General features: G+C 37.7%; 4 protein-coding genes and 1 long non-coding RNA gene across 7 annotated transcripts; 3 read left to right on the plus strand and 2 right to left on the minus strand.

Moving 5' to 3' along the window:
- The first annotated feature begins 831 nt into the window (after positions 1-831).
- LOC103519857 lies at positions 832-2,155 on the plus strand. 2 transcript variants are annotated; one of them, XM_026831315.1, is made up of 3 exons: positions 832-1,065; positions 1,487-1,530; positions 1,870-2,077. In XM_026831315.1, exons 1-3 carry the CDS (start codon positions 858-860, stop codon positions 1,993-1,995), a joined length of 378 nt encoding a protein of 125 aa, XP_026687116.1. In that variant the 5' UTR covers positions 832-857; the 3' UTR covers positions 1,996-2,077. The 2 variants fall into 2 exon arrangements, with proteins under 2 accessions (XP_026687116.1, XP_008483168.1); XM_008484946.3 differs by lacking the exon at positions 1,487-1,530 and having other exon boundaries at positions 1,870-2,155.
- Positions 2,156-2,362: 207 nt separating this feature from the next.
- On the plus strand, positions 2,363-7,070 carry LOC103519979. Its single transcript, XM_026831249.1, has 7 exons — positions 2,363-2,542; positions 4,797-4,931; positions 5,306-5,486; positions 5,821-5,934; positions 6,277-6,450; positions 6,870-6,942; positions 7,037-7,070. Exons 1-7 carry the CDS (start codon positions 2,363-2,365, stop codon positions 7,068-7,070), a joined length of 891 nt encoding a protein of 296 aa, XP_026687050.1.
- Positions 7,071-7,387: 317 nt separating this feature from the next.
- On the plus strand, positions 7,388-8,214 carry LOC108253810. 2 transcript variants are annotated; one of them, XM_026831297.1, is made up of 2 exons: positions 7,388-7,474; positions 7,586-8,214. In XM_026831297.1, the coding sequence occupies exons 1-2, from the start codon at positions 7,458-7,460 to the stop codon at positions 8,196-8,198; spliced, it is 630 nt and encodes a 209-aa protein (XP_026687098.1). In that variant the 5' UTR covers positions 7,388-7,457; the 3' UTR covers positions 8,199-8,214. The 2 variants fall into 2 exon arrangements, with proteins under 2 accessions (XP_026687098.1, XP_017303958.1); XM_017448469.2 differs by having other exon boundaries at positions 7,391-7,481; positions 7,593-8,214.
- Positions 8,215-9,920: 1,706 nt separating this feature from the next.
- Positions 9,921-10,613, minus strand: LOC113465365. Its single transcript, XR_003394403.1, has 2 exons — positions 10,322-10,613; positions 9,921-10,192 (listed from the first exon to the last, which is right to left on the minus strand). It is a non-coding gene; the product is annotated as an uncharacterized LOC113465365 (long non-coding RNA).
- Positions 10,614-10,700: 87 nt separating this feature from the next.
- On the minus strand, positions 10,701-13,154 carry LOC103519989 (protein-glutamate O-methyltransferase). The gene is made up of 5 exons (XM_026831306.1): positions 13,020-13,154; positions 12,421-12,653; positions 11,600-11,690; positions 11,318-11,488; positions 10,701-10,943 (listed from the first exon to the last, which is right to left on the minus strand). The coding sequence occupies exons 1-5, from the start codon at positions 13,024-13,026 to the stop codon at positions 10,852-10,854; spliced, it is 594 nt and encodes a 197-aa protein (XP_026687107.1). The 5' UTR covers positions 13,027-13,154; the 3' UTR covers positions 10,701-10,851.
- Between the last annotated feature and the right edge of the window lie 989 nt (positions 13,155-14,143).

The raw sequence follows: 14,143 nt of genomic DNA on the forward strand, positions 1-14,143 counted from the left end.
TTCTGATTATAAAAGGTACAGGATTTAGGTGTATACTTACAAGAAAGTTCCTTTTACATTAGATAAATATGTAAGTGGTTATTGCTTCAACTTTCTTTACTTTCTTCTACGGTCTACGCTCCAACTTTTTCAGAATTTTGAACGTTTAAAATTTTGAAAATTTGGCGGTTATTTTTGTTACCGTCCAAAAAAGTGCTACCGTCTCACGTATTTTGAGCATCGTACGAAACAGCCCTACAAAAATTGATAAATCAGAGGAGGGAAATTTTAAATATTTCCAATTTGAAAATTTATCAGGAAATAGGCCTAACTGGCAGAACAGAACCTGCTTGTCAACTCGTCAACTGTCAGTTCTTATAACTTCTTATCATTTTTGTCACTCGAAATACTTGGATGAGTTGGATTAAATATCGTTGGAACTTGGAGAGTACCTGTTAAGCCATTGCTCAGATTCAGATCAAATCCAGGTCGTTTTCATGTGAGTTTATTATTGTGCCAATTTGGATACCTACCTGTTCACCTTGAACTTGACAAAGTTCAAATTTAAGTGATCAGTTCATAGGTGGTTCATTCAGGTCAGTCTATTCAGGGCTATATGCCACGCTACTGTAATACCTTATCTAAATTTTCAACCTACACATTTCTAGAAAGGGCTAGAATCATCATATCATTTCCGATTCCACCCGAAGAACTGCCCCTGGTTCGTGTCGGATACTAATCCTCGCGATTTCCATTGGATGATCAAGGTCACTCATGAGAGCACGGATCCCAGCCTGAGCAAGATCGGAGCACGCTGGCAGAAATATGTTTTTTTTTTGTTTCCAGGTCTTATAGCACTTGCTCTGATATTGATCAATATGAACACTACTTATATGCTGAACAAATTGATGCATCCATCAAGTGATTCTAGCTCAAACAGTGACAACTCATATAAACCTTGTACAGATTATGAGGTAGAAGAGCTATGGCACTACACGCTACCCAAAATCAAATCTGAAACACCTGTTAGAAGTGTGGATGTAAATGGTGATGGAATTGAAGATGTTATCATTGGATATGGAACAGGTAATGGGGGCAATTAGATAAAGTATCTTGGTTAGGACACATACTTAGTGCATGGATACGGTCTTTGGAATAATTGAGGGAAAAATAGAAGGAGAGGGGCAGCATTTAAGTTTCATCCAGTGTTATGTGTTATACTCAAATACTTACATGAGATGAGGTAAGAGAAGATTTGGAGGAAAAATCATTGACAGCTGTTAGCAGAGGATTTTATGTGAGGCTAAATTACTAAGAAAAGATATCTACTTACTGTCAATTGAACAATGAACTTACTTATAGTTTTAAAACTTTATTTTTTTAATTTTAAAACTTGACTTGCATGCAGTTTTTTTTAACTTCTCTTTTGTTTTACTTTATTTTTATTTCCTTTTATTTTATACTCTTGAATTCATTATGTGATTGTCCTTTTATTTATTGTTTACAGAGTGTGCTTTTCATTATCATTTTGCAAGCTTTAGTGTTCTACTTGTAAGTATATGATTTTACCTTTTTTTCTCTCCTATTTTTATAATTTTAGCTTTTGTGAAAGTCCAAGCCAGTAATGAATTAAATCATGTCCTTTCCCAGAGCATTTTTTTTTTTTTTTTAGTGTGTTTTTTTTTTATTATTATTATTCCTTAGGGGAAAGATGTCCCATTGTTCCACCAATTTAATTAGTATTACACAGCTTTTTATTTATTTTTTATCAAGTACATAGTTGTGTTCAAGTAGTGCAAATATTCAATGTTAAGCTTTTGATCAAATAACCTTTTACATTTCATTTACAAATAACTTTTCACATTATCCTTCCTTGCATTTCATCTACAGGTGCTGATCAGGCAGATTTACCCTTGTACACTTGTGAAATGTACTTTGGTCAGTCAGGGCCTTGTGCTGGAGGGGTGCTTGCTTTGGATGGCAAGACTGGAGCACTCCTCTGGCAGGAGTGGTTGAAGAGGAGTGTACTCAAGCTGGATTGTAGCTATGATGTCACTCAGGATGATGTCAATGATTGCTTGGTCTCTGGAGAAAGTGGGGTAGGTACATAATTGAGGGGTAGTGTAATAAAGTGTATTGGACAAATTCATATTGTACCTACTTGGTACCCCAACCAAAGTTATTGGTAAAAGAATAAAAATAATAATAATAATACCTACAACTTTTATTACTTTGAAGTGGCTCATGTATTTTATCCAAATCCTAGGTTTATTGGTGCAAACGACCTGCTGTTCATAGTGTCTTTAAGAAAAAAAAAAAAAAAAAAAAAAAAAAAAAAAAAAAACTCTCCCCCCCCTGTTCTCTCTGCGTTCTTCCTGACATAATGAAGAAATCTTCATGCAAGGTTGACACCACTCCGAAGTTGGTGTACTTGAATATCCTGTCCATGATCCACATGATGTTGGGCAGAACTCCCCGTCTCGGATTGAAAGCGGCCATCAGCATGGGAACGTCACCCGTGGACTGGTGGTTAACCAGTACGAGGGTTCGAGACTCGATACAGGCTCGAATGTCATCTCCCGCCTCCGCCACTGAAAAGGATTCAATTTTCATTTCAATTCATTTATTTTTTTTATTTAATAAAATAACAGATATACAAGGGTGTTTTTCCCAAGTCAATCGGTTGTGTCAACCGTGTTGGTTTTCCAAAGTCAAAAAAGGAAATGAGGAAACGGTCTTGAAATCGGTTCTAAGTGTTGGGAACTTCTTTTGTTCACTTATACAAAAAAAAAAAAAAAAAAAATGTGGTTGCTTCACAAAGGAGCCCCAGGTTTTGATGAAAGCAAAATCTACTTTCAGAAATTATTTTCACAGGTCAAGAAGACATGTCCGGACATTCAAATGACTTGCATGCAAGTCATTTGACCTTTGTAAATGTAATATGCCAGCTTTCATGAAAGTGTGACTAGCTGGCATGCCCATTGCACGCAAGTTATTATTATTAAACCTGTGAATGCAATGTATCAGGCTCTCATAAAAGTGTGAAGGGGTGTCTCTTGCATGCAACTTGACCCATATGAATAGGAAATAAAAACAGCTTACTTCTAGGTTATCACTTGTTGCTCACATATCAACTAGAACATTTCTCTCATTAGACTACAAAGAATGGCGATTTTGGCAGATCTCCTTCTGATTATAAAAGGTACAGGATTTAGGTGTATACTTACAAGAAAGTTCCTTTTACATTAGATAAATATGTAAGTGGTTATTGCTTCAACTTTCTTTACTTTCTTCTACGGTCTACGCTCCAATTTTTTCAGAATTTCAGAATTTTGAACGTTTAAAATTTTGAAATTTTGGCGGTTATTTTTGTTACCGTCCAAAAAAGTGTTGCCGTCTCACGTATTTTGAGCATCGTACGAAACAGCCCTACAAAAATTGATAAATCAGAGGCGGGAAATTTTAAATATTTCCAATTTGAAAATTTATCAGGAAATAGGCCTAACTGGCAGAACCTGCTTGTCAACTGTCAGTTCTTTTATCATTTTTCTCACTTGAAATACTTGGATGAGTTGGATTAAATATCGTTGGAACTTGGAGAGTACCTGTTAAGCCATTGCTCAGATTCAGATCAAATCCAGCCATTGCTCAGTCGTTTTCATGTGAGTTTATTATTGTGCCAATTTGGATACCTACCTGTTCACCTTGAACTTGACAAAGTTCAAATTTAAGTGATCAGTTTTTTCAGAATTTCAGAATTTTGAACGTTTAAAATTTTGAAATTTTGGCGGTTATTTTTGTTACCGTCCAAAAAAGTGTTGCCGTCTCACGTATTTTGAGCATCGTACGAAACAGCCCTACAAAAATTGATAAATCAGAGGCGGGAAATTTTAAATATTTCCAATTTGAAAATTTATCAGGAAATAGGCCTAACTGGCAGAACCTGCTTGTCAACTGTCAGTTCTTTTATCATTTTTCTCACTTGAAATACTTGGATGAGTTGGATTAAATATCGTTGGAACTTGGAGAGTACCTGTTAAGCCATTGCTCAGATTCAGATCAAATCCAGCCATAAGGAAATAAAGAAATTTTAAAAACTAAACGAAGTTCCAGACATTCCAGCTAACCTACATTTTTCTTTTTCAACTTTTTTGAAAAATTGTGATATTTTCAAATTTTACCGCCATACGGTGGAATTTTTTTGCCGTCTTCCGTCTTTTGAAGGATCGTACGAAAAGGCCTTTTACCGGACGACAAGAAAAATGACCTTGAACTCATCAGCTGTTCATAAACAAATTGATAAGTTGGGTGGCGGGTTTGATAAAGTTTCAACAAGACGCTCGCCTGGTAAACAGGAGGGGGTGGGTTCGATCCCAGCCGAGGCATGGAATTTTATCCTAATTTATTTGAGAATTTGACCACATAATACTGGAGCTCTAAGGGTTAGCTGGTAGAGAACACCTCCAGCGTTAACCTCGCCTAGTGGTTACCTTCCAATCAAGAGTTTATTATTATTATTATTATTATTACAATCGTATAAGATCAACCCATTCTTTAGGGCTACCTCTACACCTAAGCTTGAAAGTGCCCTTTTTGTGTATAATTGTAAAAAATAGGTCGCAGGTTTGATTCCCGCCCGGGGGGGGGGAATTTTATCCTAAACTAAACAGATAAGGTTCGTTCTCGGAACGGCTGTCTTTCTCCTATCCTGTCCTCCTTCTCTCTTCGATATTGGGACGATAAAACCTCATCAGTTATAGTTTCCTCTATCGAACCTCTTGAAAACAAAGCAAAAAAAAAAAAAAAAAAAAAAAAAGATTGATGAAGTGACGACTTATTGTAATTTGTTTGTTTCCAGCTTGCCTGTGCCCGGCTATTTCAACAATGACACTATCCCGGATTTCTTTGTCACTTACTCTGTGGGATCTACTGAGTTCTTGTACTATTCAGTGGTAAGTTTCATGGGTAGATTGGAAGATCGGCAGTCGAAATTTCGCTCCATTTATACCCAGTTTCCTTCCTCAAAGACCACCTTCTAAAGTCTATCCCCGTCTTTAGGGGTTGAATACACCAGAAAACAATTTACTAAATGTTGCTGGCATTATTGAATAGTAATTTATTTCCAAGGGGCTTATGGGCGAATGATATGTATAGGCAACCTATTCAAGGTAAAGTACCTAAGAGAAAGTATTGCAACCGGTCCAAATTTTCAAATCTAGGAACTGGGTGGAAAGGTCTGTTTTAAGGTTTTCCGAGTTTTAAAAAGTGATTGTGTTTTTCTTTTCTTTTTTAATTGATAATTAATTTATTACTGTCTTATTTTCAGTCCACCGTGCTGGATGGTAAGACCGGCAAGTCTCTGCTGAGTGCACCCATTATTCGGTCTAATATAGCAGATGTCTCGGGTATTACTCTGAGCTCACCAGGGTATGGCAACGATGCGTTTGTCTACTGGATGTCAAGCTGTGTCAACTTTGAAACCAACCAGGACGATTATAAGCTGTCTGGTGAGTAGATAAAGATTGCACAGGATCGGGAACAAAGTCATAAATAATAGGATAAAAGTAACGGAAGTGTCAAGGAAGATCCAGGAGAGGAGACCACAGTGGTATGGTCATGTTAAAATAAGAGATGAGAGCTACATAGGGAAAAGAGTTTAGTAGAGAACGGAAGTGAGGGGGAGAACAGGCGAGGAAGACCGAAGAAAAGGTGGAAGGATTGTGTGAATCAAGACTCGAGTGAGGAAAATTTAACAAGGCATGAGGTACACAATAGGGATCGAACCAGGGAAGCTAACTAGGCTAAAATATGGAACTAATGTTTTTCCCCCTTGCCTTACAGGTAGAAGCTATGAGGTGGACATATGTAATGCCCGATTCAATACGAGCACAGAAATCAAGCTCATGCTTCTGTCCCAACATGTGCCCAGCCCTGGTATTGTGCTGTATTCCTCCAGTAAGTTTCTAATAGGGAAGTTAAATACCTATTCCTCATACTGTGGATGTATTTAAATAGTGGTTTGGTGAACTGTAGAACTCAGAAAGGGCTACCAATGAAAAAGGCAAGAAATTAAAGCCTGATAAGAATACGAGGACCTTAGCAGTCTGCCTTAAAAAAATAGAAAGTAAAAAGCCATGGCGAATACCATGGATACCACTTCAAACGCGCTTGAGCTCTGGTGTAGGATGTCTTCGGACAGTGTTTTTTCGACCGTGTACTACATATCAGGACTAAGGAAAGTAGAAGTTACCATACATATCCTGTCTGAAAATCCCGTTTTTCTCACTCCTGTTCCAGGCACAAACTTTGAAACGGAAATCAACGGCACGGCGAATATTCTGGAGCAGGTAAAAGAATACATTAATCTTCACCCAGAGGTGAAGGAGAAGATAGAGGAGTATCAAGTGAACAGACTGGGAAGTAGTCCTGCTAAATGTAATAATGCGGAATTGGAAGCACTACAGCCCCCTGGTAAGTTATTATCTGTGGAAGAAACATGAAGTAAAAGGGAAGTAACTATTATGATTATGAAATTGTTACCCCCTTCAGTCTCATGTTAGTCAACATTACTTAGGAAGTTTTCAAGTATTTCTGTGCCAGCCTAATTAGCTTGGTTGGTAGCGCGTCTGCCTTGTAAGCGCTAGGCCGCGGGTTCGATTCCAGCCCGGGGCGGATTTTATCCTGAACGGATAATGTTTGTTTTCGGAACGGCTGGCTTTCTCCTATCCTGTCTTCCTTATCTCTTCGATTTTGGGACGATAAGCAGTTACAGTCTCATGTTGGTCAACATTAGGAAGTTTTCAAGTATCTTTGTGTACATTACAGCCAATATGAACTCGGGCTTTTTACACGGTGGTCATGTCAATAATATGATTTTGGATGTGTTTCAGTGTACTACATGCCCAATGCTTACGATCCAGAAATGATTCCTGATCCTGTACCCAGAGCATATCCTCGTGACAGGTAAATATTTATTTTATTTGCACACCATTTGGATTAATGTTAACAGTGATATTAACACTTATGTATCTATATTGAAAATTTTTCTTTAAAGTAGGAAGTCTAATGCACCAAGCATCAAGTCAGGATAGGTTAGGTGGTAGAAGGATTGGGAATATACTCGTTTTTATGCCCTCTGGGTATTTATGTATTTACTCTTTATTGGTTATAATTCAATGTACACGAATACAAGAAATTACAAATGAAGGGCGAAATTATTGCCTGAGGCGATCTCTACCATTCAACCCTGGATACCTCAATTGGGCATGTTTTTATGTCTTGTGTTTGTGTCGAACGCAATTTATATTCTGTTGAAATCACACTAATAATTATTAATTAAAAAACAAATCCACTAATTATTATTTAATTATTATCTTTAATTATTTAATTTATATTCTGTTGAAATGTCCCCTGGTGGGGCTAAACACACTCAAACCTCAAATGAAGTAACTTCTGATATCAAAGAAACTAATGAAAATATGACAGTGAACAACACATTCAACCAAGACAAATTGGAATCCCCTGGTGGGGCTAAACACGCTCAAACCTCAAATGAAGTAACTTCTGATATCAAAGAAACTAATGAAAATATGACAGTGAACAACACATTCAACCAAGACAAATTGGATAGCTCGAATGTAGGAAACAAAGATTTTTATTCGCAAAAGGATAGAATGTCCACATCAGACAACATCGTGAAACGATCGATTGAAAAATATTTAAAAATTCTACCACGGGCTTCTAGCACACCTATCTTGCTAAATTCCATCTCCAACGATACCAACAGTTTGGATATTGTATTCGTTAGCTTTTGGGTGCCACCGAAGGTAGACATCAAGAAATTAACAAAGTCACAGCAAGATTGTGTACGTCTGAAAGTTCTTCGGGCGAAATCCATCAATTGCTACTCTGCATTTGACGATTTGGTCATTGAAGAGGAGATGGCGAAACAGTGTATCAACCTGGATGAGAACGCTAGTCAAGAAGATGTGAGAGGTGAAAACATACAGTATAACCAATATTATCTACAGGGTGACACGCAGAGTCCGTTCTATAATCCGTTCAATTTACGTTTCGGACAGCTGAGTGTATACAGGGTGAGAATTAAATGTAAACAATGTTCCTCTGTGTTTGAAACGATTCAGAACCAGGGATGGCCGTCTGGGAACGGTCAGATGAGTAACGGCGTGTTTGTCAAGAAACACGCACATAGGGGATAGGGATTGAGAAACGGGACTACTGTCGTGAATTTGAAATGTTTGAATCTCCTTGCCTATGTGAAGTTGACCAAGAAAAATTCGGATCTTTAATACCCATATCATGACAATGTGGATGCAGTCAGTCACGGAATCAATAATTTGTATGATACATTTTTTTTTTTTACCCCACCGGGAATCGAACAGGGTCTCCCGCGTGCAAGGTGAGCGCAGTAACCACTGCACCATGGGAGCTGAAGCTGATTCTTTCTCAAATGACAAGTATGAAAACAATGACACATACCTAACATCTTGGGTTTTCCATTGACCGGTATCTCAGTGAGTGCCTGATAAACTTTCTCTGTATCGTCTACTAAGATGAACTTATCCAGGGCATCGATTTGACTACAGATAGATTCTTGTTCCCAATGTGGATCATGTGTTATTGCTGATGTATTCTGGTAAGTAGGACTATTGTGATGTTTCATTTGTTATCTTATTCGAACTGTTGGATTGAAGACGGAGATTCAAATACAAGTGAGAGATATGACAGTAGTACCCGTGGGAAATCCTAAGCCAAACTAGTACAAACCACAGCTTTCCCTATGACAAGAAAATATTAAAAGGTTAATGATTAATGTGCAGCTAACTTATCAGGGTATACTTAATGTAAGCCTGTTATTATAGTATTCCCGCTCTGTCACTTCTCCTCCACTTAGTGAGAGATCAGCTCGGTTAGACCATAGGGAGAGCTGTGATAAAATCAAGAAACAATAATGATCTATTAAGGGATGAGAAGACCTCCGTTGTTACAGTTCCCTCTATCAAAAATCAAAACTCTTAAAAAAAAGAAAGAAATAAAAAAAAAACAATCAACTATACAAACAGACAACCAACTAATTAATCAATCGATCAAACAAACAGACAAACTTGAGAACTATTTGCATACCTTGATAAAATCAATCACCAATTTCTTGCGCTTCGCTTCAGACAGATTTGGTAAGGAGTCGACAGAATCTAGAGTCAGCTTGGTGGCATCCTTGATAGACTTAATAGATCCGTAGTACACTCCTGACTTCTGATGCTCAAACACATCATAATCTTTTAGGTGTTGCCTGGAATATTAGAAAATGGTCTTTTAGGTGTTGCTTGAGAAATTAGAAAATAGTCTTTTAGATTTTGAAGACACTATCAAGTTCGATGTTGGGAAGAAACAAGGAATCTGGGAAGATATAAAGGCTAACCAAAGGTGTAGCAATAGAGTCTGGTGGAGGGGCTTTGTTCATCGACCTGTCCAATAGGATAGAACGATAATGGTTATGTATGTACATATGTAGTATTTTAGATATTGCCTGAAATATTAGAAAATGGTCTTTTAGGTATTGCCTGGGAAATTAGACAATATGGTTAGTCCGGTGATATTTCCAGGAAGTTTAGTGTAAGTACACGTCCACAACGCCGACCACATACCATTGCCCACCCCTGTGGCCGAATAATCAAGAGCACTGACTCTCAACTCGGAGGTGCTAGGTTCGAATCCCAACCTGGGCGGAAATTTTCTAACCAGACCTTTCTGTTCTTGGATAGGCATGGATGTAAAATATTGTGCCTTGAAGTAATGCAAGAGCGGTTCCGAGGTACAATCTTTTTTTTTTTTAAAAAAAAAAAAGGTACTCGCGGGTCTGAAAGTTATACGAGCACTCGCGGGCTGACCAGAAAAATGTAAACTGCTCTAAGCACTTTTAAGATGTAATACTGAAACAAAGCAACATCGGGTGTGGCTTGTATTTGGACGAGTGACACCTATGGGGAAATCAGGTGAGCAATCTAATTGGACTCTAGCGCTGTTAATTTGTTATCATTTGAAGTAAACTGGAATTATCATAAATTTTAAAATCCGATTCATAAACGGTAAAAAGAAAAGGGGAAAAATTGAAAATAATCCAAAAAAGAGAGAGTGTACTGAGATTCAAGTAAATTGAAGGAAGGAGGGCTTGACTTGGACTCGAATCACCAACCTCCAGATTCAAAGTCCACCGAGTAAAAAGAAAAGGGGAAAAATCGAAAATAATCCAAAAAGGAGAGAGTGTACTGAGATTCAAGTAAATTGAAGGAAGGAGGGCTTGACTTGGACTCGAATCACCAACCTCCAGATTCAAAGTCCACCGCTAGCCACAACACTAAAAGTTGGTCATAAGGAAATCATAAATGTTACAAGGTTAAGAAAGTATGGTTTAAAAAGGTTCGATACAAAAGTTAGACCTAAGGTCTTTGAAACAATAATATCACCTAAAAAACTGAATTTGAAAATACTCAAATGTACCGAGGGCATGTGAACGTCAAGCATTCGAAACGACCGACGTTACATAAACATCAAATCAATTTACATAAACAAGAAAAGAATAAAAGCTAATGGCTCATCACTAAAGGGGATTAAAAAAATATCGAACGTCAAACATTCGAAACGATCGACGTTACATAAACATCAAATCAATTTACATAAACAAGAAAAGAATAAAAGCTAATGGCTCATCACTAAAGGGGATTAAAAAAATATATACACATATGTAAAATTTGTTAGAACATAAAAAATCGAAGACAAAGGCCAAAAACCAAAAATACGAAGAACAAAATATTGTAAACAGAGGAACTTCATTGGATGAAACTCAAGACTTGTCTAACTGGCAGGAGGCTGGTCAAATTGAATAGTGGCAAATTCACCCGTGATCAACCATTTGGGAGTTATTTTCGCGCACTGCTCGGCCTGACCTGAAATCAAAACGATCAAGAGTCAAAAGATGGGTAAAACGGGTCGTCCAATAAAATTTTGTTAAAAAAGAAATAGCGGCCAACTTATGTACTAATACCCGATTTTACCACAGAGTTTTCAGTTAATGCAGAGCTTAGGAAATACTGGCCTGTGCAAATCAAATGGGTAATTTCAAAGAAAACTCTTGACACTGTGTTACCTCTCAGTGGTAAGATTGGCCATTAGTAGAGTTACAGCGCCTTGGAAATAAATAAAGTAACAATACTAAACTTATTGATCATTAGGATAAAATCCACCCCGGGCGGGAATCGATCCCGCGGAAATTTCAAATAACTCTGGCTTCACTTCGTTCGGTGGGCAAAGCCCTATTTACCTGGCTGTAGTCCGGCGGCTACATCGCACTTCATCGTCCGCAAAGACACGAGCTTGTTCGGGTGAAAAGAACCGATTGCTTCCGAGAACGGAGTCGTGAAAGGTCGGTTAATGTCGGCGACGAGTTTCCGGTAGTTCAGGTCGCCCTTGAAAATAACGAGGACAGACTCGCCTAGTTTGGAGTAGAGGGCGGGAGCGGCGGTCTTCATCTTGTCGAACTCGTACGAGAGCGTCCAGAACTCGTCCGTTTCTACTGTGAATTTAATAACGAGGACAGACTCGCCCAGTTTGGAGTAGAGGGCGGGAGCGGCGGTCTTCATCTTGTCGAACTCGTACGAGAGCGTCCAGAACTCGTCCGTTTCTACTGTGAATTTTGACAGTAGTAGTAAAAATAACTGAATTGAAATGAAGAACTGAATGCATAAATGATTTATCACTTGTTACATAAAAGAACTATCACAGTACTGCTATCAGTTCTACAAAAGCTGACTCAATTTATACAGCAAATGATATGATTCTAGCCCTTTCTAGAAATGTGTAGGTTGAAAATTTAGATAAGGTATTACAGTAGCGTGGCATATAGCCCTGAATAGACTGACTCGGTTGTTACATTATAATAAAAGTGCTTATTAGTACTGCTCGTATAGGACTGAAAAGTTCTTTTTTTTTTTTCCTTTAAAGCGCTTTAACACTACGTACAGTAGGTCGTTCGCGCGAAAAGTTCCTTTACTCCAGCAGTAGGGTACTACAGTTACTGTGGCCAAATTCTCAAATTATATTAAGGATAAAACTTCATACCTCGGCTGGGATTGAACCAACGCCCTCCTGTTTACCAGGTGAGCGTCTTGAGCACTACACCACCAAGGCAGGTTAGTTTCGGTTGCTAGAAATATCAGAGAACTTAATACATGTATGAGTATGTTGGAAATAATAATATGGACACGGAAAGCTAATAATAACATAATACATATGTTAGAAATAAAAACTTGCTAGTAGCATATCCATCACAAGGTCTTACCTTCATCCACATATTTCTGCCAGCGTGCTCCGATCTTATATGTTAGAAATAAAAACTTGCTAGTAGCATATCCATCACAAGGTCTTACCTTCATCCACATATTTCTGCCAGCGTGCTCCGATCTTGCTCAGGCTGGGATCCGTGCTCTCATGAGTGACCTTGATCATCCAATGGAAATCGCGAGGGTTAGTATCCGACACGAACCAGGGGCAGTTCTTCGGGTGGAATCGTACCTGAGTGACGATCTTGGCCGAAAGGAGAAGGTCGGCCAGACAGAGATCGAAATACAGCTCGAAGCCGGCATTGTCTAAGACGATATCTGTGAGAAATAAAAATTGATAATAAATAAATAAATGCCGTTTCTTTGTGTTATTATATCATAACCTTGGTGCTCACTGCAGCATTGTAGGATTTTCCAAATATCTCAATAATCCAGCGCCAAATGTTTACCTACAATGCTGGCACCGGTCGCTATGCGCATTTATAATACACAGCTACTCATTTTCCTCACGAGGCTGAGTGGTCCCCACAGTCAGTCACGGAATCAATAATTTGTATGATACATTTTTTTTACCCCACCGGGAATCGAACAGGGTCTCCCGCGTGCCAGGTGAGCGCAGTAACCACTGCACCATGGGAGCTGATTCTTTCTCAAATGACAAGTATGAAAAAAAATGACACATACCTAACATCTTGGGTTTTCCATTGACCGGTATCTTAGTGAGTGCCTGATAAACTTTCTCTGTATCGTCTACTAAGATGAACTTATCCAGGGCATCGATTTGACTACAGATAGATTCTTGTTCCGTCACTTCTCCTCCACTTAGTGAGAGATCAGCTCGGTTAGACCACAGGGAGAGCTGTGATAAAATCAAGAACCAATAATGATCAATTAAGGGATGAGAAGACCTCCGTTGTTACTTACAGTTCCCTCTATCAAAAATCAAAACTCTTAAAAAAAAGAAAAAAAAAAAAAAAAAAAAAAAAACTATACAACATATCATTTGCTGTATAAATTGAGTCAGCTTTTGTAGAACTGATAGCAGTACTGTGATAGTTCTTTTGTGTAACAAGTGATAAAATCATTTTTGCATTCAGTTCTTCATTTCAATTCAGTTATTTTTACTACTACTGTCAGTGTTAATTTGAACTTGTGACCAATACTTGTTTTCCAAGATTTTATTTGAAGCTTCAACCTCACATTCATTTTCCAGTGTAGGTAGGTACACATTTTTTGAACTGTCAGCCATCCTTTCTTTATTGATTTGTTGAGCCAAAAATAACCATCTGTCTATTTTTTTTTTTTTTTTTTTTTTTTTTTTTTTTTTTTTTATTTTTTTTGTGTTTTTTTTTTATTGACTTAGGTTAGGTATAACCAAAGATAAACAAATTTGAAATTTTACTTTACTCAACAATATTCATTAACAATTATTAACTCATTACATTTTCTTTTATTACAGAACTGTGTACTTACTTCTAATCTGAATTGGAAAAGTGGATGTACAAAGATGGCTTCAACTTACAGAGATGTGTAGACAAAGAAATAGGAATCAATTGAGCCTTTACGGTATCTACATTGAGTAGCCTGTAATAATAACATACATGAGTTGTTATATGTATCTGGTATATTGTCAAAAATATGCATATCCGGGTGAGACTTGAAAATTTTCAAGTACCTAATTCTTGCTTTTAGTTTTTTTATATGTTAGAAAACTGCAACCTTTTTGACAAACACTGCACATTTTTTAGGAGGGGTAGGTTTTTGACATGATCACGTCAATTTCATTAGGGGTATTTTATTTATGTGAA

Source organism: Diaphorina citri, unplaced genomic scaffold, assembly GCF_000475195.1.
Source record: "Diaphorina citri unplaced genomic scaffold, Diaci psyllid genome assembly version 1.1 scaffold68, whole genome shotgun sequence".
In the NCBI taxonomy this organism is placed as follows: domain Eukaryota; kingdom Metazoa; phylum Arthropoda; class Insecta; order Hemiptera; family Psyllidae; genus Diaphorina; species Diaphorina citri.